This window comes from Cibotium barometz, chromosome 28 (genome assembly GCF_041138505.1).
Source record: "Cibotium barometz isolate CiBa-2024 chromosome 28, ASM4113850v1, whole genome shotgun sequence".
In the NCBI taxonomy this organism is placed as follows: Eukaryota; Viridiplantae; Streptophyta; class Polypodiopsida; order Cyatheales; family Cibotiaceae; genus Cibotium; species Cibotium barometz.
Genome location: NC_141073.1, coordinates 4,922,383 through 4,944,834, shown reverse-complemented (window position 1 = coordinate 4,944,834; position 22,452 = coordinate 4,922,383). Strand labels below are relative to the sequence as shown.

General features: G+C 44.4%; 1 protein-coding gene across 3 annotated transcripts in view; it reads right to left on the bottom strand.

Annotated features, from left to right (window-relative positions):
- The window catches only part of LOC147622407 (uncharacterized), a 70,116-nt gene extending 54,375 nt beyond the window's left edge, over window positions 1-15,741 (bottom strand). The window contains exon 1 of one of the 3 annotated variants that reach the window (XR_015269439.1): window positions 14,986-15,739. Coding sequence is in view for 2 of the 3 variants with exons in the window: in XM_086821963.1 (XP_086678089.1) it covers window positions 14,986-15,496 (511 nt within the window). In the remaining variant the exon portion in view is untranslated. Of the gene's footprint in view, window positions 1-14,985 lie in introns of all 3 variants that reach the window. The other 2 variants (XM_086821963.1, XM_086821964.1) reach the window with 2 other exon arrangements.
- Between the last annotated feature and the right edge of the window lie 6,711 nt (window positions 15,742-22,452).

The following is a 22,452-nucleotide window of genomic DNA, read 5'->3' as shown; positions in this document are numbered from 1 at the left end:
TCAATGACTACACCAGGTTCACATGGGTGTTTCCCATGAAGGAAAAATCTAAGGTTCATGCATTTTCAGTGTTATATAGCTTTGGTTGAGAATGAGACACGTTGCAAAATTCATACTCTTCGCATAGACAAAGGCGGTGAATTCATGTCAAATGTATTCAAGGACTTCTTGCATAAAAAGGGGATTAAGCATCATTGTACGGTGCCATACACACCTCAACAAGATGGTGTGGCTGAATGCAAGAATAGACCTTTGAAGGAAACAGCTAAATTGTCATGTGCACACACATGTACATGCTTATCTCAAAGGCTAACCCTAAGGAGGTAACAAGATAAAGAAGAAAAGATCAAAACAGAACCAGATTTTTGGAGCATATACTCTGGAGCATCTTGTGGAAGGACACAGGGAATATTCCTACCAGCTACAGCATTTATGAGATTTATTTGTCCAGGAGCTGGCCGACCAGCAATCGGCCAGTCCATGAGGTGTTCTCAAGCCTATAAAAGGCTTATGTGCCCATTGTTTCATTGATTCAACTCCTTTTGAGTTCGGTCTAGACATAGGACTAGGGATAGGGTTTGTCTACCTTTTCCAAAAGGCAGCCCATGGCTGCAAGGGATTATGTACCTTTTTGTACCATATGAAATACTGAATTTCCAGCTATCTCTCTCTCTCTACTCTCCCTTCTGTCTACGTTTTTGCATCAGCATGTTCTAGATGGTGTTTAGGCTGAAAGAAGACTCTCAGAGCTTCCGCATCTAACATTGGTATCAGAGCATCAGGCTCAGCAAGGCTAAACACTGATTCAATCCCATATGAAGGTGTGCGGGTCCAAGGTACAGGAAAGTGCACAGGTACGAGGCCCAAGGCAAGGAACACAAGATCGGGAAGAGCTCCCGGGAGGTTGGTTGGTGGTGTTCCACAAAGCCCAAAGGGGATGGCATCCTGTGAGCCAGGAAAGGCTTTCAGGCAACAGTTCCAAGGGAGGATGATCCTCCAAGGGGTGGAGTGAGAGTTCCAGACTCATTTCTCAGGAATGAAGACCAAGACAGTGTTCAGAGACAAGGCAAAAATGGATTAGGGACTGGATGGAATAGATGCATAGATCTTATTCAGAGTTAGAGTGGATTTGGAGACCGGGCCGGGCATTCAGTGAAAAGGTTGCCAAAGTAGGAAGGATGACAGAGGGACTCCGGGAATAGAATGGGATGATGACAGTCATCCAAGAAGCAGACTGGAATCCCGTCATCAAGTTTAGCAGAGGGGGATGTCATGTGCACACAGATGTACAGGCTTATCTCAGAGGCTAACCCTAAGGAGGTAACAAGATAAAGAAGAAAAGATCAAAACAGAACCAAACTTTTGGAGCATATACTGTGGAGCATCTTGTGGAAGGACACAGGGAATATTCCTGTCGGCTACAACATTTATGAGATTTATTTGTCCAGGAGCTGGCCAACCAGCAGTCGGCCAGTCCATGTGGTGTGCTCAAGCCTATATAAGGCTTATGTGCTCATTGTTTCATTGATTCAACTCCTTTTGAGTTGGGTCTAGACATAGGACTAGGGATAGGATTTGTCTACCTTTTCCAGAAGCTGCAAGGGATTATGTACCTTTTTGTATCATATGAAATACTGAATTTCCAGCTATCTCTCTCTCTCTACTCTCCCTTCTGTCTACGTTTTTGCATCAGCATGTTCTAGATGCCAGATGGTGTTTAGGGCTGAAAGAAGACTCTCAGAGCTTCTGCATGTAACATAAATGCATGGTCAAACGTCAAGGTTTGCCACAAATTTTGACTTGAGGCAATCTCAGGTGCAGCCATACTTGTTACGAGGCACACCTCTAACAGTTCGGGGCGTTCGAGGCGTACGATTGCCTGATCAAGGCGTCCACAAAAAAAAAATGCTGGTGTGAGTCTTTAGACGGGGGCTTTAAGGGCCCAAGGCAGCCCCTCTCACACACACTCTCTCTCCCTCATTCTCTTCCTCCCTCCCTTAAGCCTTTCTCAAGACCCAAAGTTCAAACTTCAAACTTCAAACACACTAGGATGATGATGTTTTTTATACCCACTTTTGGAGCTCTCTCTCTATACTCTACCGGTTCATTTCAATTCATTTCATTTTACTTTGTACCCTTGAATCTTGATGATGTATCCAGATGATGAGGATGGACTATTTTGGTCTCATAGGCCATTTTGGCCTTTTGCAGACGTTTAATACAGCTTTCGTTCTTTCACACACACACTCTCTCTCCCTCTCTCATACACACCCTCTCTCTCCCTCCCTCAAGGCTCATACATACACACTCTAGTCTCTCTCTCTCTCTCTCTCAACTTTCACTATATACATATATATATACATATATATATATATATATAAAAACAGACGCCTCTAACACGCCTCTAACGTCTCTTAAAAATACGAGTCTTTCGAGGCATGTACCATACCCGCCTCGTGCCAAACGCCTCTGACGCCTCTAACAACCTTGGGTGCAGTAGAAGTGCCCTACAAAAGCCTTGAACTCAATCACACCATATGAAAAGCTTGATGATAAAGCTATGAAGTGTATCTTTTTGGGCTATAGTAGTAAGAGTAAGGGATCAGGTTATATGGCCTTGCTACTCACAAGGTGCTTACTAGTAGAGATGTTATCTTTGTTGAAAATTCAGGTCAACCACTCTCTACTACACATAAACAAAGTGTCGGAAACCCAAAGGATATATATCATCATCATGTCACTTATCCACATGCTGAAAATTCTGGACAGCAGAATATAGGACAGCATATGCCTCAGAATGAGGAGCAAAATCAACCCATTGAGCAGCCGGAGATACGTCCAGGTGTTGAAGAAGCTACATCAATAGGCCTTGAGTCTTGTCTTTGTAGCTTTTAATTTTTTGACAAGTCATACACTCGGCTACAAATCTAGCTACATCCTTTTTCATAGGCCAATAGAATTCTCTAGCCACATCATGCAATATAAAGGATACCCCTCTATGATGACCCATATAAGGAGGCTAATGTATCTCCTATGTGAGACCCATACCCCTCTATCTATATAATAATCTAGCAACGAAAACCACACTAAAGGTAGAGTGACTCACTCAAGGCCTCATATCACAATGTCCTGACACTTGACTATCCCGTCAACTCTCCTCAGTCTGATTGGAACAATCCTTATGAAAGGAAAGGTGAATGATTCCTCCAAGTGTTTTCCCCTCATAAGTCTCATATGCAAGTCATAGCATCAAGCCGCTCCCCGAGGCTTAGCAAGATGTCATACCTCCTCCATTATGAAGGCAATTCCTCTATCCTTTTTCATGACTCCTAGTCTATGTTAGATATTTGGTAGTACCGGAAGGAATGCACGGCGCAAGATGGGAAAGTGGAAACACACGATACAGAGTGAGAGAGAGAGAGAGAGAGAGAGAGAGAGAGAGAGAGAGAAATGCACGTATATACCACCTCTCAATATCACCAAACAAGGAACACATGCTGGTACAAGTCCCAAGCAAGAGGGGAAGATGACCTCGTATGTTAGGGACTGGAGCAAGCCAATATGCAAAGGCACTAAGGCATGCAAGAGGCACAAAGCAATGAATGTGAGGGAGGGAAGGCCCGACTATATATATGCCCAAATAGGGACAGCCGACCAGCTCCTCACGAATAGGAAAAAAACCTACTAACTCCATGAAATAAAAAAAAAAGTGGAAATATGATGTGAGGGGTGACCAGTCCCTTTAGCTAACATGGTCAGCCCTAAAGGCTAAAAAAAAATACCACGAAGGAAGCCAACAGCAAGGGGATGATGATGTCAACACCCCCTCTCAACACCGGATACTAAGTGAACTCCAAGAAGCCAGAGACGCCGTCCTCGATCAAAGATGAAAGATTGCAGCAACAGGAACTAGGAAAGCTCCACAAGCAATCTCCTCAACAACTCAGCTACAAAAGCAACAGAACAAGCTGCCAGGTATACCGCTCCTCTGGAAGAAAACAACCATGTAGGCTACTTCGTGCTGCTCCAAATAATGGTTTCACTCCCAAGTGTAAAAACACTCCCCAAAGTCGAATGTCGTGTTTCAAGGTCTGAAAAAACTCAAAACCAACCAAGATCAAATCCTGTAGATAATCAATCCTGGGAGAAGTAGGCTGCTCCTCACTGGAACCCTATGAGTCCATTTGGTCAAACTCTGTAACAAGAGTTGCCAAATGCTGAAAAGAAGCATCCTCTAGAAAGGTCAACATCGCAAGATGTAAAGACACTGTAGAAAAGATGGGGTCTGTTTGCTCAAACTCCGTACCATGAGTTCCCAATGCTGTACACAAGCACGCTCCACTAAGGTGGGCATCGCCAAATGAAAGGACTCCACATCCCCCTCTGAAAAATGATATCGTCAAGCTGGTACAAGCCCAACCTGATTCTGATCCAAATCCAAAAAACTCCGAAAGTACCACTATGCCCCAAGCACGGCTAGCAACCCACAGATCCAAAGTATCCCACCGGGTCCAAAAGTCCATCCTCCAAAACAACCCTGCACGCCACATCATCATGATATTACTAATATCATCAAGGGGCTTGCGATGCAGTACTGGCAGGTGGAGGGGCATCCTCAAAAGCATTACAACAAGAGGCAGAGGTAGACTCCTCATAATGAGGAAGGGAAGCAAGAATATAAACTATACTGGTAACAAAGTCCTCAAAAGCATCACTGAGCGCAGAAGACTCTTCCATAGAATCAAATCCCAAGAATCAGCAACAAACAAATGATCTCTGTAGTAAAAGGATCACACCTCATAGGCAAAACACCCTCCTTTCTCTGCAAACACTGCAAAGAACATAGGCTCGGACAAAATAAACTCTACTCAGGATCTCTGAAAAGATCACTACTCTCATCAAGAACGAACTACTCTCCTCCAAAATTTGCAAACTTCATTCGCAAAAGAAAGTCTCTACACATACAAAACAGCTCCCGAAACTGATCCTCAAGTGAAGTTGCTCGAGATGGGCCCCCCTCTAAGTGTAGAAAACTCTTTTGGGAAGCTTAACGCAGTCAAAACACTGCTGTCCAACAAAAAACAGCACTCCACCGCCAACAGAAGGCAAGGAACATGAAGAAACTGGGGAACTGTGTAGGCCAGGAACAAAACGCATGTATAGATGCTCCAAAATGAGCAAAACGCTGACTGAAATTAAAAAATTTAGTGTCCTCCTCATGTACCAAACTGTCACCAAAGCCACAATCCACACAAAACCCCCTCGCAGTAGATAAGACAGAATCTAAAAACACAGATCTTGGAAGGTACCACCAAGCCTCAGATCAACCAACCAACATCAGCAAACGAGCCTGTAGCAGAAAAAATGCAGCAAATACATTGATGCTGCCCTGTACATTGCAGACCAACAGCACTACAGGAGTCCTAGTGTAAACCGGCCTTCAGAAACCAAAGGGCGGTGAAACAAACACTTGCACATAAAACACTTCAACACCATTGAGGACCTAGAAAAGGAAAACAAACAGGGGGAGCTAGAGTGCTCCTGCAAAAAGTACACGGACACCGATTGGCCCCAAATCGCAGTGGCGCCCCTTGCGGTATTTCTTTAATTGATTATAAGAGCTTTGATTACAATATAAAGCTGGTAATTCAGCCGTCCCAGTAGAACTCCTGAAGCCTGCAAAGAACCTGCATCTGGCTTCTTGTCCACACGGCATCCACAAATAAATCCAGCCATTGTTCACATCGAAAGACTCTCTCACATTGAGCCTGCATACAGAAGCTTTCTCCCATGATCAAGGCTGCCACAACCATCCATAGCCTCTCACACTATGAACAGCATCACACCCTGACACATCCAGTGCTTCTGCATCACAACACAGACTCCCAAACTGTCTCTCAAAAGAGAACTCGTATCACAGCACGGCATACCATACAGACGACACACCTGTACAAACCCTCTCTACCTTCCAAGGGTACTATCCATCTCTGTCATGGATTTCCTGTCCCCTGTCCTATCAGTAGCAAGGTTGTACCAAACATGTGTCCACTCCTGTACTTTCTGCCTGCTTGTGACCAATCTCCTGGAGAAACCCAAAAACATGTTTCTTCGAGAAACCTACGACCTGTTTCCACATGAAACCCTTAGGCCTGTTTCCCTTTGAAACTTCTGTCCTGTCTCCATACATCTAGTTACCTGTTCCCTCATGAAACATCTGGCAACATAGAGATGCCCATAATTGTAGGTCCCACTGTTCCTTTCTAGCAGGAAGAAAACAATCTGCTCCATGTGCACGCAGCCATGCGAGCTTGCATCACTCCCATGCCAATAAACATATTCAAGTGACCTGTACTTGCAGCCATAAACCCAAGCACATAGCTGAATTTGCATGTAACACGCGGAAGCTCTGGGAGTCTTCTTTCAGCCCTAAACACTCCTGAAAACCATCTGATGCAAAAACGCACCATCTGATGCAAAAACGCAGGTAGAGAGAGAGTAGAGAGAGAGAGAGAGAGAAGTGCTGGAAATTCAGTATATACTATGGTACAAAAAGGTACATATCTTTGCAGCCATGGGCTGCCTTCATAAAAAGGTTGTTAACCCCTAAATCTGTCCCCTATGGGACCCCTAGTGATCCAATCCCCTAGAGGGAGAGAATGCCTAAAACAAAGAGCAATGGTACCTTTATATAGGCCTTGGAGCATGTGGGAAACTGGCCGACTGCTGGTCGGCCAGTTATTGACTCATAAAATCAATAAAAATACAGCCGACTGGTCCTCTTGGATGCGCCTGCTGCCAGCACCCTCTGTCCTGCAGCCGACAGCCCTTTGGTCATGCTGATGTCAGCCTACATGCAGCCGACAGCCTTTTGATCCATGTTTTGCTCCAAGTCCTGCTCCATGTCCATCTTCTACTGGTTCATAGTCTTTATCTGCTTGCCGCTTCTGGATTTAGTCTTGAGAAGGTCCATGGCATTGCTGATGCACATGACATCCCCCTCTGCTAAACTTGATGACGGGAATCCAACCTGCTCTTGGATGACTGTCATCATCCCAATCCTGTTCCGAAGTCCCTCTGTCATCATCCATCCCTGGCAAACCTTTTTCTCTGAAATCCCGGTCTGTTCTCCAAACCACTCTGTCTCTGATGAAGATCTATGCATCTGGTCTTCCTCTAGTCCACAATCCATTCCTGCCCTGGCTCTGAACACCGTCTTGGTCTTCGTTCCTGGAACTGAGTCCAGCACTCTCACATCACCCTTGGAGGATCAACCTCCCTTGGGACCGTTCCCTTAGAACCCATCTGGCTCACGGAACTGCCATCCCCATCTGGCACTGTGGAACACCACCAACAAACCTCCTGGGAGTTCTTCCCGTTCTGTGTTCTTGCCGTGGGCTTCGAATCCGTGTACTTTCCTGTACCTTGGACCTGTACAACATCATCTGGGACTGATTCAGTATTTAGCTTGGCTGAGCCTGATGCTCTGATACCAATGTAACACGCGGAAGCTCTAGGAGTCTTCTTTCAGCCCTTAACACTCCTGAAAACCATCTGATGCAAAAACGCACCATCTAATGCAAAAACGCAGGTAGAGAGAGAGTAGAGAGAGAGAGAGAGAAGTGCTGGAAATTCAATATATACTATGGTACAAAAAGGTACATATCTTTGCAGCCATGGGCTGCCTTCATAAAAAGGTTGTTAACCCCTAAATCTGTCCCCTATGGGACCCCTAGTGATCCAATCCCCTAGAGGGAGAGAATGCCTAAAACAAAGAGCAATGGTACCTTTATATAGGCCTTGGAGCATGTGGGAAACTGGCCGACTGCTGGTCGGCCAGTTATTGACTCATAAAATCAATAAAAATACAGCCGACTGGTCCTCTTGGATGCGCCTGCTGCCAGCACCCTCTGTCCTGCAGCCGACAGCCCTTTGGTCATGCTGATGTCAGCCTACATGCAGCCGACAGCCTTTTGATCCATGTTTTGCTCCAAGTCCTGCTCCATGTCCATCTTCTACTGGTTCATAGTCTTTATCTGCTTGCCCCTTCTGGATTTAGTCTTGAGAAGGTCCATGGCATTGCTGATGCACATGACATTGCAGCCAAACAAAAACAGCCCATAAATTGTCCTGTTTCCACCCTCTGAACTGTCAAACCCTTCCTCTCACAAAGGGCTAGAGAGAACCACTCTATAACAGTCTTGAGCCAGTGAAAAGAGAGACTCCGAAAGACATCACCTGCAGTCCCACTTGCTCACAAAGAAAGAGAAACTTATAGTCTTGATGTCACTTTCCACAAGAGAAAAAGACACGAGGAAAAGCCCCGTAGTGTCCTGTCTTCTTGTCCTGCAGCCGCCTGCAGTGCAGCACCTGATTCGACGTGATAGAGAGAGAGAGAGAGAGAGAGAGAGAGAACACTTGTAGGTGGACCTGCTGTCCAGCCTTGCACTCCCTCCTACAGTCCACGTTTCGATGTCAGCTCTGCCTGTATGGACAGCAGTGTAGCCAGCCAGTCTCTTGCTAAAAACACAGGAAAAGGAGAGAGATCTAGAAGGCGCCTGTGTGTACTATTGCGCAGCAGGCCAGACAGCCCTCCAAAAGCCAAGAAGAAAGGGAAGGGTTCAGTCTGCGCCTGTGTTCTCTGCAGCACAGCAACCAGCCCATGTACTTTCCCCAAAAAGCAAGGCTGTCTGTGAAGTTCAGGCTGTGTGGAATTCAGCGCAGCCCAACAGCCAGTTCTGTGCATATGTTTCTCTCCCACGCCTGCAATCAGTCCAGCCTGTATGCGCCTTCTTTTCAGAAAATTCCTCACGCCTTGGAGTCCATGCTGCCGGCCAGCCTTCCTTAAATCAAAAGAGAGAGAAACTGAGTGCTGCCCGATCAGTACACAAGCCTGTGGCAAAGAGGGAAAAGCTTCAGCGTGCAGCCCAACCAGTTGCCAGCTTTCCCATGAACTAAATCTCCTGCGTGTAGCTGCAGTCCAGCCGCCCACCCTTTCCAAGAGAAAAACACATGTGCATGCTGCAGTCGACTCTTAGCAAGAGAGAGAGAGAAAAGCCAACGTGCTGTTCATCCCCATGCTTCCTTGCAGCCCACTTCTTCCAAAAAGCACACGCTTCCTCATCAGATAGGCGCCTCCTACCTGCCAGCCCCTCCTCTTTCCCCAAAAAGCACACGTGGCCCCAAAATAGCTTATGGGCCACGTTTTCTTCATAAATGGCATTAAAAATTACTTTAAAGGTTTTTAAAACCTTTTAAGTTAAAATTCCTTTGCCCCCTTTCACACATGGGGTTATCCACACATGGGCTCCCTTTTTGACTCCAACCCGATGCCATTCACACTGTCCACCATGTCCCCGTGCACACCTGCATCTTGTCCAGAGAAAAACACAGGGTCGTGACATACCCCCCTCTTGAAAAGTGGCAAGCGTCCTCGATTGCACTCAATGGCACAGTAAAGCATCTCATGAGCAAAGACACCCCATATGGCAAAAACAATGGCCTTCCAATGCATCTGGGTGATAAAATAATCATCCTGCACAATAAGCCACACTGTCCTCTTGCTTGTTCCTTCAGAACCTACAGCAAAAGTCTAAAACCAAATGGAAACACGTTAACGGTGTTAGCCAAAAACAAAACTATGCATCATTCGACATATGACACATATATGCATTCGCAAACAATATGCTCCTCAAAATGCTCTACCTACTCCAAAGTAACAGTCTAAGGGCTGCTCGCAAGCCTTACGCCCATGGGCATCCCGCAGGATCCACGACTGAAGGTAAAACAAGAGCGTATGAAAGCACTCAATGCATCCAAACACTACATCCAGTAAGTACTTTCCCACATATGTTTCATGGTCATCCCGCAGGAGTGACACCCAATGGTGCATCCATGAACATAATAAAGCACTTGATGTATCATACCAACATACATGCAGCACTCAACACAATGCAGAGTATTTCCCAATGTATTCTCAATGGTACCAAGATCCAATGGCACCAGAATACAAAAATACCTCTACCTCAAAAAGTGAATGCATACATGCACAAATAGAGTTCGATCCATATTTCCATGAACCAAACCAACTCTAGGACTGCTCGCAAGACTTACGTCCTCCATAGAGTTATCCATAGTTGCAGTTATAGTTCAAGGTGCGCGCGACTGTGAACCATACTCAACCTTACCATCTCATGTGTCTAGAACACAATATCATAGAAGTCCCATAAGCAGATGTACTGTCAGCCTCAGTACCTTCGGGTGAATACAAAGATGTCACCGAGCGACTCCTAGATAACAAATGAGCCTGTCTGTAACAAGGGAGCGGAGGTGCTACCCCCCTCTTGAGCATCAGGCAATGCTCCAGACCTATGCTCTGCTGAACCTCAATGAGCCGTAACAAGAGTCGACTCCAACTCAAAGGCATCAAGATAAAGCTGCAACTCCTGAGGTGAATCTGCTAAGTCACCCTCCTCCATCCACTTCGCATCCATCAGTGAACCTCCTCCATCCACTTCGTATCCATCAGTGAACAGCTCTTGAACTTCACAGGATAGCGACGGGAAACTTTACCCTGTACCTAATGTGCCAGTATCTGCTCGGGAATAAGAACCTCGTCGAGTTCCTCCACTTCCATCTGAGCCTCATCTGATACATCCTCAGGCACCCAAAACCTGCTTGCACTCCACCCAAGTGATAAGCACAAGTCCTCGATGAAGCATAGTAGATCACCACTGCTAGACATAGAAAGAAACTGTCTTCCGAACCCCTGAAGCCTCCGTGAAGATACCACCGGTGACAAACTGTCGAAAGCCATAGCCTTCAACGCATCTCCTGCACCATAACACTTCAACTGCTTCTTGTTCCTGGCCGACTACTTCTTGTCCTTGGTGTCTTTTCTCCTGAACTTCATCTTCAGCTTTTGCTCTTCACCTCATATAGGCAAAGACACAAAATCCTGTACTATGTCCTGCACTTCCTTTTCACTTTCCTCATGTTGAAGCTTTTGATGTGACTCTCATGAGACAACCACGAGCTCGCCCCCTTAGGAAAGTTGGCGATTGTCCCGACCAAAGCAACCACGGACTCGCCTCCTTGAGAAAGTCGACGATGTGTCCCGGCAAACGGAACCTTGAAAACCGGCCTTCAGAAACCAAAGGGCGGTGAAACAAACACTCGCACATAAAACACTTCAACACCATTGAGGACCTAGAAAAGGAAAACAAACAGGGGGAGCTAGAGTGCTCCTGCAAAAAGTACACGGACACCGATTGGCCCCAAATCGCAGTGGCGCCCCTTGCGGTATTTCTTTAATTGATTATAAGAGCTTTGATTACAATATAAAGCTGGTAATTCAGCCGTCCCAGTAGAACTCCTGAAGCCTGCAAAGAACCTGCATCTGGCTTCTTGTCCACACGGCATCCACAAATAAATCCAGCCATTGTTCACATCGAAAGACTCTCTCACATTGAGCCTGCATACAGAAGCTTTCTCCCATGATCAAGGCTGCCACAACCATCCATAGCCTCTCACACTATGAACAGCATCACACCCTGACACATCCAGTGCTTCTGCATCACAACACAGACTCCCAAACTGTCTCTCAAAAGAGAACTCGTATCACAGCACAGCATACCATACAGACGACACACCTGTACAAACCCTCTCTACCTTCCAAGGGTACTATCCATCTCTGTCATGGATTTCCTGTCCCCTGTCCTATCAGTAGCAAGGCTGTACCAAACATGTGTCCACTCCTGTACTTTCTGCCTGCTTGTGACCAATCTCCTGGAGAAACCCAAAAACATGTTTCTTCGAGAAACCTACGACCTGTTTCCCTTTGAAACTTCTGTCCTGTCTCCATACATCTAGTTACCTGTTCCCTCATGAAACATCTGGCAACATAGAGATGCCCATAATTGTAGGTCCCACTGTTCCTTTCTAGCAGGAAGAAAACAATCTGCTCCATGTGCACGCAGCCATGCGAGCTCGCATCACTCCCATGCCAAGAAACATATTCAAGTGACCTATACTTGCAGCCATAAACCCAAGCACATAGCTGAATTTGCAGCCAAACAAAAACAGCCCATAAATTGTCCTGTTTCCACCCTCTGAACTGTCAAACCCTTCCTCTCACAAAGGGCTAGAGAGAACCACTCTATAACAGTCTTGAGCCAGTGAAAAGAGAGACTCCGAAAGACATCACCTGCAGTCCCACTTGCTCACAAAGAAAGAGAAACTTACAGTCTTGATGTCACTTTCCACAAGAGAAAAAGACACGAGGAAAAGCCCCGTAGTGTCCTGTCTTCTTGTCCTGCAGCCGCCTGCAGTGCAGCACCTGATTCGACGTGATAGAGAGAGAGAGAGAGAGAGAGAGAGAGAGAGAGAGAGAGAACACTTGTAGGTGGACCTGCTGTCCAGCCTTGCACTCCCTCCTACAGTCCACGTTTCGATGTCAGCTCTGCCTGTATGGACAGCAGTGTAGCCAGCCAGTCTCTTGCTAAAAACACAGGAAAAGGAGAGAGATCTAGAAGGCGCCTGTGTGTACTGTTGCGCAGCAGGCCAGAAAGCCCTCCAAAAGCCAAGAAGAAAGGGAAGGGTTCAGTCTGCGCCTATGTTCTCTGCAGCACAGCAACCAGCCCATGTACTTTCCCCAAAAAGCAAGGCTGTCAGTGAAGTTCAGGCTGTGTGGAATTCAGCGCAGCCCAACAGCCAGTTCTGTGCATATGTTTCTCTCCCACGCCTGCAATCAGTCCAGCCTGTATGCGCCTTCTTTTCAGAAAATTCCTCACGCCTTGGAGTCCATGCTGCCGGCCAGCCTTCCTTAAATCAAAAGAGAGAGAAACTGAGTGCTGCCCGATCAGTACACAAGCCTGTGGCAAAGAGGGAAAAGCTTCAGCGTGCAGCCCAACCAGTTGCCAGCTTTCCCATGAACTAAATCTCCTGCGTGTAGCTGCAGTCCAGCCGCCCACCCTTTCCAAGAGAAAAACACATGTGCATGCTGCAGTCGACTCTTAGCGAGAGAGAGAGAGAGAAAAGCCAACGTGCTGTTCATCCCCATGCTTCCTTGCAGCCCACTTCTTCCAAAAAGCACACGCTTCCTCATCAGATAGGCGCCTCCTACCTGCCAGCCCCTCCTCTTTCCCCAAAAAGCACACGTGGCCCCAAAATAGCTTATGGGCCACGTTTTCTTCATGAATGGCATTAAAAATTACTTTAAAGGTTTTTAAAACCTTTTAAGTTAAAATTCCTTTGCCCCCTTTCACACATGGGGTTATCCACACATGGGCTCCCTTTTTGACTCCAACCCGATGCCATTCACACTGTCCACCATGTCCCCGTGCACACCTGCATCTTGTCCAGAGAAAAACACAGGGTCGTGACACCTAGGGACATGCGGATGAAGATCGACCACAAAACTGCAACAATGAAGCGCCTCGAAGAGGGCAACTTACCAACAGTAGATCTCAAAAAAAAAATGCAAGAAAGAGGAGGGAGCAGAGTGAGAGAGAGAGAGAGAGAGAGAGATGGAGAGAAACGCAGGTGTATACCTGCTCTCGAGTCTCAATATCACCAAACAAGAAATACATGCTGGTACTAAGTCCCGAGCAAAAGGGGAAGACGACCTCGTAAGTGAGGGACTGCAGCTAGCCAATATGCAGAGGCACTAAGGCATGCAAGAGGCACAAAGCAATGAATGTGAGGGACGGAAGGCCTAGCTATATATATGCCCAAATAGGGGCAGCCGACCAACTCCTCACGACTAGCAATAAAACCTAATGACTCCATAAAATAGGAAAAAGTGGGAATATGATGTGAGGGGTGACCAACCCCTCTAGCTAACATGGTCAGCCCTAAAGGCTAAAATAGGACACCACAAAGAAAGCCAGCAACAAGGGGATGATGATGTCTAACAGTACTACACTGTGAGGTCATGCACTTATGCCATGGATACTTTTATCCCACCGGGTTTTTCCTCATGGCCATCCAGGTGTAGACGGGCACCTTAGGGTTTGCTAATATATAAGCAACCTCATTCACAATTTAGGAAAGCTTGCTCACTTGTAATTTTTTTTTGAGGTTGTAAACTTTATTCTATTCAGCAATAAACTATAGTGGGTTGAGAAAATCAAGCCTTCTTTTCCTCTCCTATTCTCTGTTTTGTGCTTCAAGGTAGGTTGAATAACCACACTACCGCATTGTGCACCCTGAGATCGAAACTGTCGCAGTGCTATACAAAATAAACATGGTAGATTTGAGCAGCTGAAACAAGCAAAAATTTACAAAGAGCAATACTTGATGCCAAATCTGTATGCCACCGGCCTCTCTCTGTTCTGAATGCTCACATGTAAAGGAGGTCTTTTCAACATCTGCTGCTGACAGATGAGACCTACTCTCTCAGCAAAAATGATAACTATTCACAAAAAGAAAAAATCGTGAGCTGTGTGTTTGCTGCATAGGCTCAAGAGAGCCTATCAAGCCATGTCCTCTCTAGGTCCTTGCATTTGCTAATAAAAGCTAGAGATATGTGTAATCCCTTGAAGCTCTAGTAGGGTTCAGCTTAAACTCCAACGACAAATGTAAGCTCGCATTCCTTAGCGTTCAGTTTATCATGATGATATTCATCATAGCTATGCAAAGTAAACAAAATAACTTTGGCGAAAAATAGATGTGACCCAAAACCTCCTCAGACGATACAGTACAACAAGCAAAGTCTAATATGGAGCGATTGATAAAGATACATACCACAAAAATTTGTAAGCTAAAAAATGGCCTCACAGAAATGAAGTCATATGATGTGCATGCGCATGCGTGTGTGCACACAAATAGGTGCAGCCACAACTGCACGTGTGTGGGGTCCACATACATACATTCATAGAAATCCATAAAGTTTACAGCACATGATATGATATCAAAAAGATGCATGTAACTAAATTGAACCATGGAGTTGGCTGTTACCCACACTCTTGAAAAGTTAGCACTCGTTACCTGTTTCGGCTGACTGTTGATGAACAGTCTCTGCAGGCGTGGCTTCGATGCGGCTCAAGCCAGACAAGAGTTTATCTGTATGGTGAATGATGGACCATGCTGTGACTGTGGAAACAGCACCATTTTTATCATGATCCGACCAATGTGAGTGGTTTTTTTGGGCTTTTAGCCGCTCTTTTCGTGCGGGACGGGAGTCTTTGATGCGTTGCGCCAGAACTTGGAGGTTTTTGATGGTCTCTTCATTGGAGGGGATCCAGAAGGAGCAGTTGGGGAAGAATGGGAGCCAGGAAGGGACAGATTTCCTCACCTTGTATTCCAAGAATGCCTCCTCGAGCTTTTTTGCAGCAGAGGCTTCAATTTTGCGACCCAGAAGCTCTTCCCAGAGGCTCTGTGAGTGGATATGCCTGCGGCCACCACCTTGCTGCTGTAAACCTCCTCTATTCGTTAGGTTTAGGGTTAATGTTAGGGTTGCATCTGCCCTCCTTGCAAAATGCATGCCGTGTGCTGCCATTACTCTTTTCAAAATATAAAGTCTTTCGTTCTCTGGCTGTGCTTCTTCTTCTTGCTTAGACCAACATCAAGCAGCTACGTTTAGATTCGTCGATGGCAAGCACGCCCCATTGCGTACTATCTGCGTACAGATTATCATTGAGATTCGCTAATCACGACCTTTGACGAAAGGCCTTAAAATTTGCACGTATCAAACTAAATACCATCTTAATAACATAATCCTGTATTCTCATACCCCGGTTTTCATATCCCTCAACCATGTATGGCAACAAAGGGTTAAGAGCATACGTTGGATGAGATTAATTAACATCATATGATTAATTTTGGATTAACATGAGGACATGTGACAATTAGAAAATATGCCGCCTCATGCTTTGTAAATTATACCAAGCCCAAAGGAATTGACGAGAATGGAGATTGAGGAGAATCATTCATTAGTGTATATTCACCCTTTTGTTGTAGGTGTATATATATTCACCCTTTTGTTGTAGGCGTATTAATTAATGCCCACTATGCGCGGGCATTAATTAATACGCTATCAACCTTACCCCTCACCATCCTCTCGCCCACCTCCCTGAGTTGACGCCAACCTCCTCACCGTCCTCTCGCCTACCTCCCTGAACGCATCAAACATACGAGAGATGCCTAAGGTTCTACCTTTCGCCACCCACCCCCCCAGCTTGCGCCTCGCTTTGCAGCCTCTTCCTTGTGAGAGCCCCCCATCTGACCTGCACTGTCCTCTCCCTCCCCTCTGCTCTCAGCAACCTTCTTTCACCATCCTCATCATCACTGTCTCAACACCCCCTCACCCTCACACTCTGAATCATAGGGATGACAACCAAGAAGTGTTGCTATGCGATCTGATGCAAATGCAAAGAAAGGCAAAAGGGTCGGATTTGTCTATGCTGGCGAGAGAGAGGGAAATTTGCAGGTGCCTTTAGAAGTTGACAGAGAGCATGGTTCTCATGATTCTTCAGGCATGGAAATAATTAGATGACTCATGATTTCCATATCTTTCACATCATTGGTTTGATCTAGCCCTTAGGACTAGATATTTATGAGAAGTGCAGTTGCTTCAACAAAAAATACACCACGTCATTTCGCATCTAAAAGCCAACTAAGGATTTCCAGTATCTCTTGGAGAGGCTTTGAATACCCCTTCGAGTCCTTTGATCTCATTGCATCGGCTATGTCTTCATAACACTTTTTGACTCTTCGGCCTTCTTTAAATCATGGCTTTTAACACTAGGCTTAGTTTTGGTAATATGGCCTTAGGCTTTCAGTGGTAGATAGGATGCCTATAAAGTTATTGTTAAATTTTATGCCATCTAAGAAACACTCCACTAGTGTTTGATGCCTCTTAGCATATAATGCATCATGCTTGCTTCTCAACCCTTCCAAAGGAAGAAAGAGATCGGCTTGTTTTGGCTTGGTTCTATAATAATATAGCATAGCAGAAAGATAGATAGCAAAACAAAGTGCAATAGACAATGCAATAGATAGATAAAAGAGATAATTTAAAATTCTAAGATAGGTACAATGTGATGATGTCATCCACCCATGCGCTCTCAACAAGTAAAGCTTCGATAACGATTTAGATAGACTTTGGATGGAGGATATACTAAGTATAGTAGTGTGTGTATTCTATACTAAGTATAGAGTGTGTGTATTCTTGCAAGTAGTGGATACCTTAGCTTATGATAATTATGTCCATATATAGTGTTGTAGGTGGTGTGGGAACATATAAAACATGGGTGGTTACACAGTGAAAACACGGTCACCCTCCTCAACGTGGCCAATTGATCTACCCACTAATAATGAACCCATACCATTGGGTCAGGGGCTCCTGCCCTTGGACTAGGGGGCTATTGGCCCCCCTAGGCCTTAGCTAGCGTTTGAACCCTTGACCATCTTCTAAGCATCAATGATTACAATAAAACGACCCCATCAGCATTTTCTAACCATTAAGGATCACAACAAAATGACCCCATCAACATCTTCTAACCATCAATGATCACAATAAAACGATCCCATCAGCATCTAAGCCGGCGTTCCCACCACAAACACGTGCACCAATGGCTTCTTCTCATAATGGGGGCCTTTACAAATGTGCACCAAACATCCATGTGAGACACTTGTTGAGAGCCAGGCATCGAGTGTATACTAACACCCCCCCTTAGGGTATGCCCAAAGACAAATTATGTTCTTGGCCTAATGCCAAGTCAATGAAGATGCCAAGTGAGTTGGTCCTTCCCAAGAGCCTTGGTGAAGATTTCGGTGCAATTTTGGTCCATAGAATAGTACTCTAGCTCTACTATCTCATCCTCAATCATGCTAATTCAAGGTTTTGGAGTATCCTGGTCTAGGGGCATCTACCCTTGGAGTGTCAACTCAAGACACCGAAATGCTCGGGAATCAGGAAGTGGCAGCTATGCTCAAGAGCATGAAGCCTCCTTTGTTCCGCTAGGAAGAGAAGGAGCGTGACAAAGATATAGTGAACACTTTTTTACAAAAGTAGATGGACTTGCACCTTTTAAAGCATTATCCTGATGCTATTTGTGCTCTCGAGGCAAGTCTTATGCTTGAGGGCAAGGCCTACAAGTGGTGGATGAGCCTCGGTGAGAGCGATCAACCTACGTTATACGCTACTTTTGAGGCACTTTTTTGGAAAGAATTCTTACTTAAGAACGAGAAGGATTACAAAAATAGAATTCTTAGATGGAAGGTCTTACGTTGAACCAATATATTTCTAAGTATTGCGAGATAATTCTCAAGCTTGAGGTTTTGAAAGTATGAGTTTTTCTGCATGGTTTAGATAATGAATATAAGACTAAGGTTAAAACCCAATACCCTAAAACTTTAGAAGAGGCCATAAAGAGTGCATAGATCTTCGATGATAATATTGAGAAGAAACGCATCTAAACGCATGGCCAAGACACCTTGGGTTGGAGCATTCAACTTCTTAGCTCTAAGGGGAACAAACAGAAAGGGGCCAAATAGGGTAGTGATGCAGTTAAGAAGGCTAAGGAGCCAAGGGGTCCCTTGTCTCTGCAAGATTATGAGCTAGCTAAAAAGGAAAATTTATGTTTTATGGCTATTGATCACGATAAGCAGAATTGTCCAAAGAACTGTGGTAAGGATGTCAATAAGGGCAGTAGTAAGATAGTGTACATGGTGCAAGTCTTGCCACTTGAGGCTTCTTAAAAGTATTCTAAGGTTCAAGTATGCCATACTAATGCCACACATGAGTGTTGTGTAACCTCTACGATGTGGTACCCTCTTTCGTGTCTTATGATTTGGTTCGGATGCATGGACACAGTAACGGACGATGATGTTATTTTGGGTCATGAATGATTGTTTCATTTGACTATCTCTTTCTTGTAGTTATCTAGATAATACTTTTGATTTTGAGGTCAATGGTAAACAAGTTCGTTTGCAAGGTGAGCGCGATGTCCCCCCATCTTCACTCATTTGTTCTGCTGAAGTGGACCGCCTTGTACATGCTCATGAAATAGAAAATCTCTTTTTGTGTTACATGTCTCCTTTAGTTTTGTCTCATGATGATGCTAGTGGTGGTAATTTTAATTCCAGTTTACCAAGGGTATGGAAAGTGATACTTCTCTTCATGATTTTCAATATATTAAATCTCTCACTTCTGTCGTCGTGCGAACAACATGTTAGTGCTATGCATAATAATGAAAAAACTCAAATTTTGTCCTAAGCTCACTCAACAAGTTTCTAATTCTTTGTAAAGTCTTTTGCTTGAATTTCATGATGTGTTTCCAAGCGACTTGTCGTCTGGTTTGCCCCACCTGAGCGCAATGTCCAGTATGCCATTGAAGTGCTCAAGGATGCTAAACCAGTCTACAAGCCGCCTCGTATATCGGCTTAGCGCTAGTGAAGCCAGTGAGGTAGAGCGTCAGCTTGCTGACTACCTCGCCAGGGGCTTCATTAGGCCTAGCAATTCGCCATGGGCATTACCAATTTTATTGGTGAAGAAAAATGATGGGTCTATGCATTTACGCATGGACTATCGTGGTTTGAATGCAATCACGATAAAGAATAAGTATACTTATTGCGAGTTAATGAGCTTTTTGATCAACTGCAAGGTGCACGATACTTAAGCAAGATTGACTTAAGATCGGGCTATCATCAAGTTCCCATTCGCATGGAGGATGTGCCTAAGACAGTTTTTTGTACAAGATTTGGACATTATGAGTTTTTAGTTATTCCATTTGGTCTAACTAATGCTCTAGCTACGTTTATGACGCTTATGCATAGCGTGTTATGCCTGTATCTTGTCAATTCATTACAGTATTTCTTGATGATAATTTGATCTTTAACCGCACCGAGGAAGAGCATTTGCAACACTTACAATTAGTGTTCGATTTGCTAAGGCAAAACACACTTTACGCTAAAGAGAGTAAGTGTGAGCTATTTGCCTTGGATATCCATTATTTGGGTCACATAAACTTGGCATAGGGCATTCAGATGGATCCTGCGAAAGTAGAGGCAATCCTTAAGTGGCCTCATCCAACCAATCTGGAGGAATTACAAATATTCCTTGGGTTGGCAGAGTTATATTGTGAATTCATCCAAGATTATTGTAAGTTAGTGGTTCCAATGATGGACCAATTAAAATCTAAGGGTCACAATTTTGCTTGGGGTGATGACCAACAACAAAGTTTCGATCATCTTAAGGTTACCATAGCTATCGCACCTGTGTTGGCAATAGTAGATCCTAATCAACCGTTTGTGGTTGAAACCAATGCTAGTGACCAACCATGAAGTTGGTGTTGTGCTTCTTCAAGGAGGAAGACTGGTAGCTTTTGGGAGTAAGAAGTTGGATAGAGCCCAATGGAATTATTTTGCATATGAGCATGAGCTGTATGCCATCATTTATGCTCTCGGGAAGTGGAGACATTATCTTTACAGTGCTAAGTTTGAGATTTTCTTTGATCATGAGATCATCAAACGGTTGACAACTCAAACTAATTTGAAAGGTCGTAAATCTTGGTGGACAGAAATCCTCCAAAATTTTAACTTGCATGCTTTCAAGATGGTGTGAAGAGGTGCTTTCGTAACTTGCATGCTTTTTAAGATCACACTTATGAGGGGCATAGTCCTTTTTTTGGGTTAAGGGCTTCTTTGATCAACTCATGTGCCACATAAGGAGCCCCAATCTATGTAGAATAGATCGTGTTTTAAAACGTGGTCTATTTTATGATTGTAAGAGCTTCATGCTCCAGAATGCCATGTGCAAAATGCATGCAGGCACATTATGGTTATAGCTTTATCTTTACTCAATGATGATCATGTACCTCCTCACATCACGTAAGGAGTCCCTCACCTTGCATTTGTGTCTCTCAATAAAGAGTTATTAATTGAAATTGTATCATTTTGGATTTTCATCTTCCACGTTTTAGTAAAACATATCTATTGTTTTGTTTGTGCAGGTCATGATAGATGAGTCCCAAAGCAAGGAAAAAGGCCCCAAAGTCTACTCCTGTAAAGAGGGTGGAGACCTCATGTGTGACCCCACAGAGAGAAAGAAGATCTCTTCTTTGCTCACTAGAGAATATTGTAGAGGGTGAGACTCTCCAAAATGAGGATGTGGGTCTCCAAGGGTGGGGAGATACATCAAGACCTAATTGGTGATGTAAAAATTAATGTGGTTCATTTGGTGATGTAAAAATTAATGTCGTTCATTTGGTGCCCTCCTCTTCCACTTTAAGGGTGTCGAGATTGAGGAACCCTCCTTTTCTACTTTGAAGGGTCGTCATCTTCAAGATAAATACATTGACATGGAATCGGTTGGATGCGATGATGTGATTTGTCAATGTCGGCTATTGTCACATGAGGTTTGCCCTAGGATCCCATTATGTTACATGATGCCCCATGCTATTGTGCAAGGTCTCCAAAGTGACTTGTCTTCTTTGAAAAGTACATTCTAGTATGAGGTGTACTCACCAGAGAAGGGGTCGTTTGTTGTTTCATTGTGCAAGTATGATGGGGTGGAAGTGTAGGTTAAAATAGAATTAAGAGCATCTTGGTCACCGTTGTGGTGGGATGCAGAGAGAGAAATTTGAGAGGGAGATTGCTAGTAAGAGGGATTTCAAATTCCTATCTGGCAAGATGTTCTATGTGTGGGAGGGAAATCATAGACTTGCATCTTGGATGTAGTTGATCTCACATAGAGTGTTATCATGGGACTAGAGTATGCCATATCTGCATGGTTTGCTCCATCATAGATCCAAGAAAGATGTCGGAGATAGCTTTACTAGCTAGACTCCAAAGTGTTAATGTGTAAGTCCTTTCTTTTCAATCAATGTGCACAATACTCATGTGCTATTGTACTCATATTTTTACATTTAAATGTGTTTTTTGTAGCATGAATGAATATGCTACAGTGAAACCTACTTTGAGGGACGTGCTGTGGAATTACAACAATATTTGCAAGTGTGACACAAAAATCTTCCTCAACACTTTATGTGAGATCAAGTCAAGGTCTTTGAGTCAACCAGTGAAAGGAACACAAGTAATGAGGGAAAGATTCAATGGTATCCGTTGACTAGAGGGTATCTTTTACCGCTAGTTTTTCAATTAAGTTTGTTTTATAGCAACAATACCCATGGATGATGTGTAGTTTGGCATGTTGATTTTTTCTTTTCTTTTGCTAGGTGGAGTACAACTCAGAGCTCAACATGGCTAAGGAGTTGGTCGCTTCTAGTATAAATATAGAAGAGAAGAAGGAGGATGCTATCTACAAGGACAAAACCCAGATTCATGAGAGGCTTTCAGATAGGAACTTAGACAAAGTTGTTTGGTGAACAAATTGATGCACAACCTCATTCACATCCAAGACCTTTATGAATATGTAGTAAATATGCTTACATGGAATGTGAGACAGTCTTTTAGCATCCCTGTTGGGTGAAATCTTCACATGGAATGTAAGAC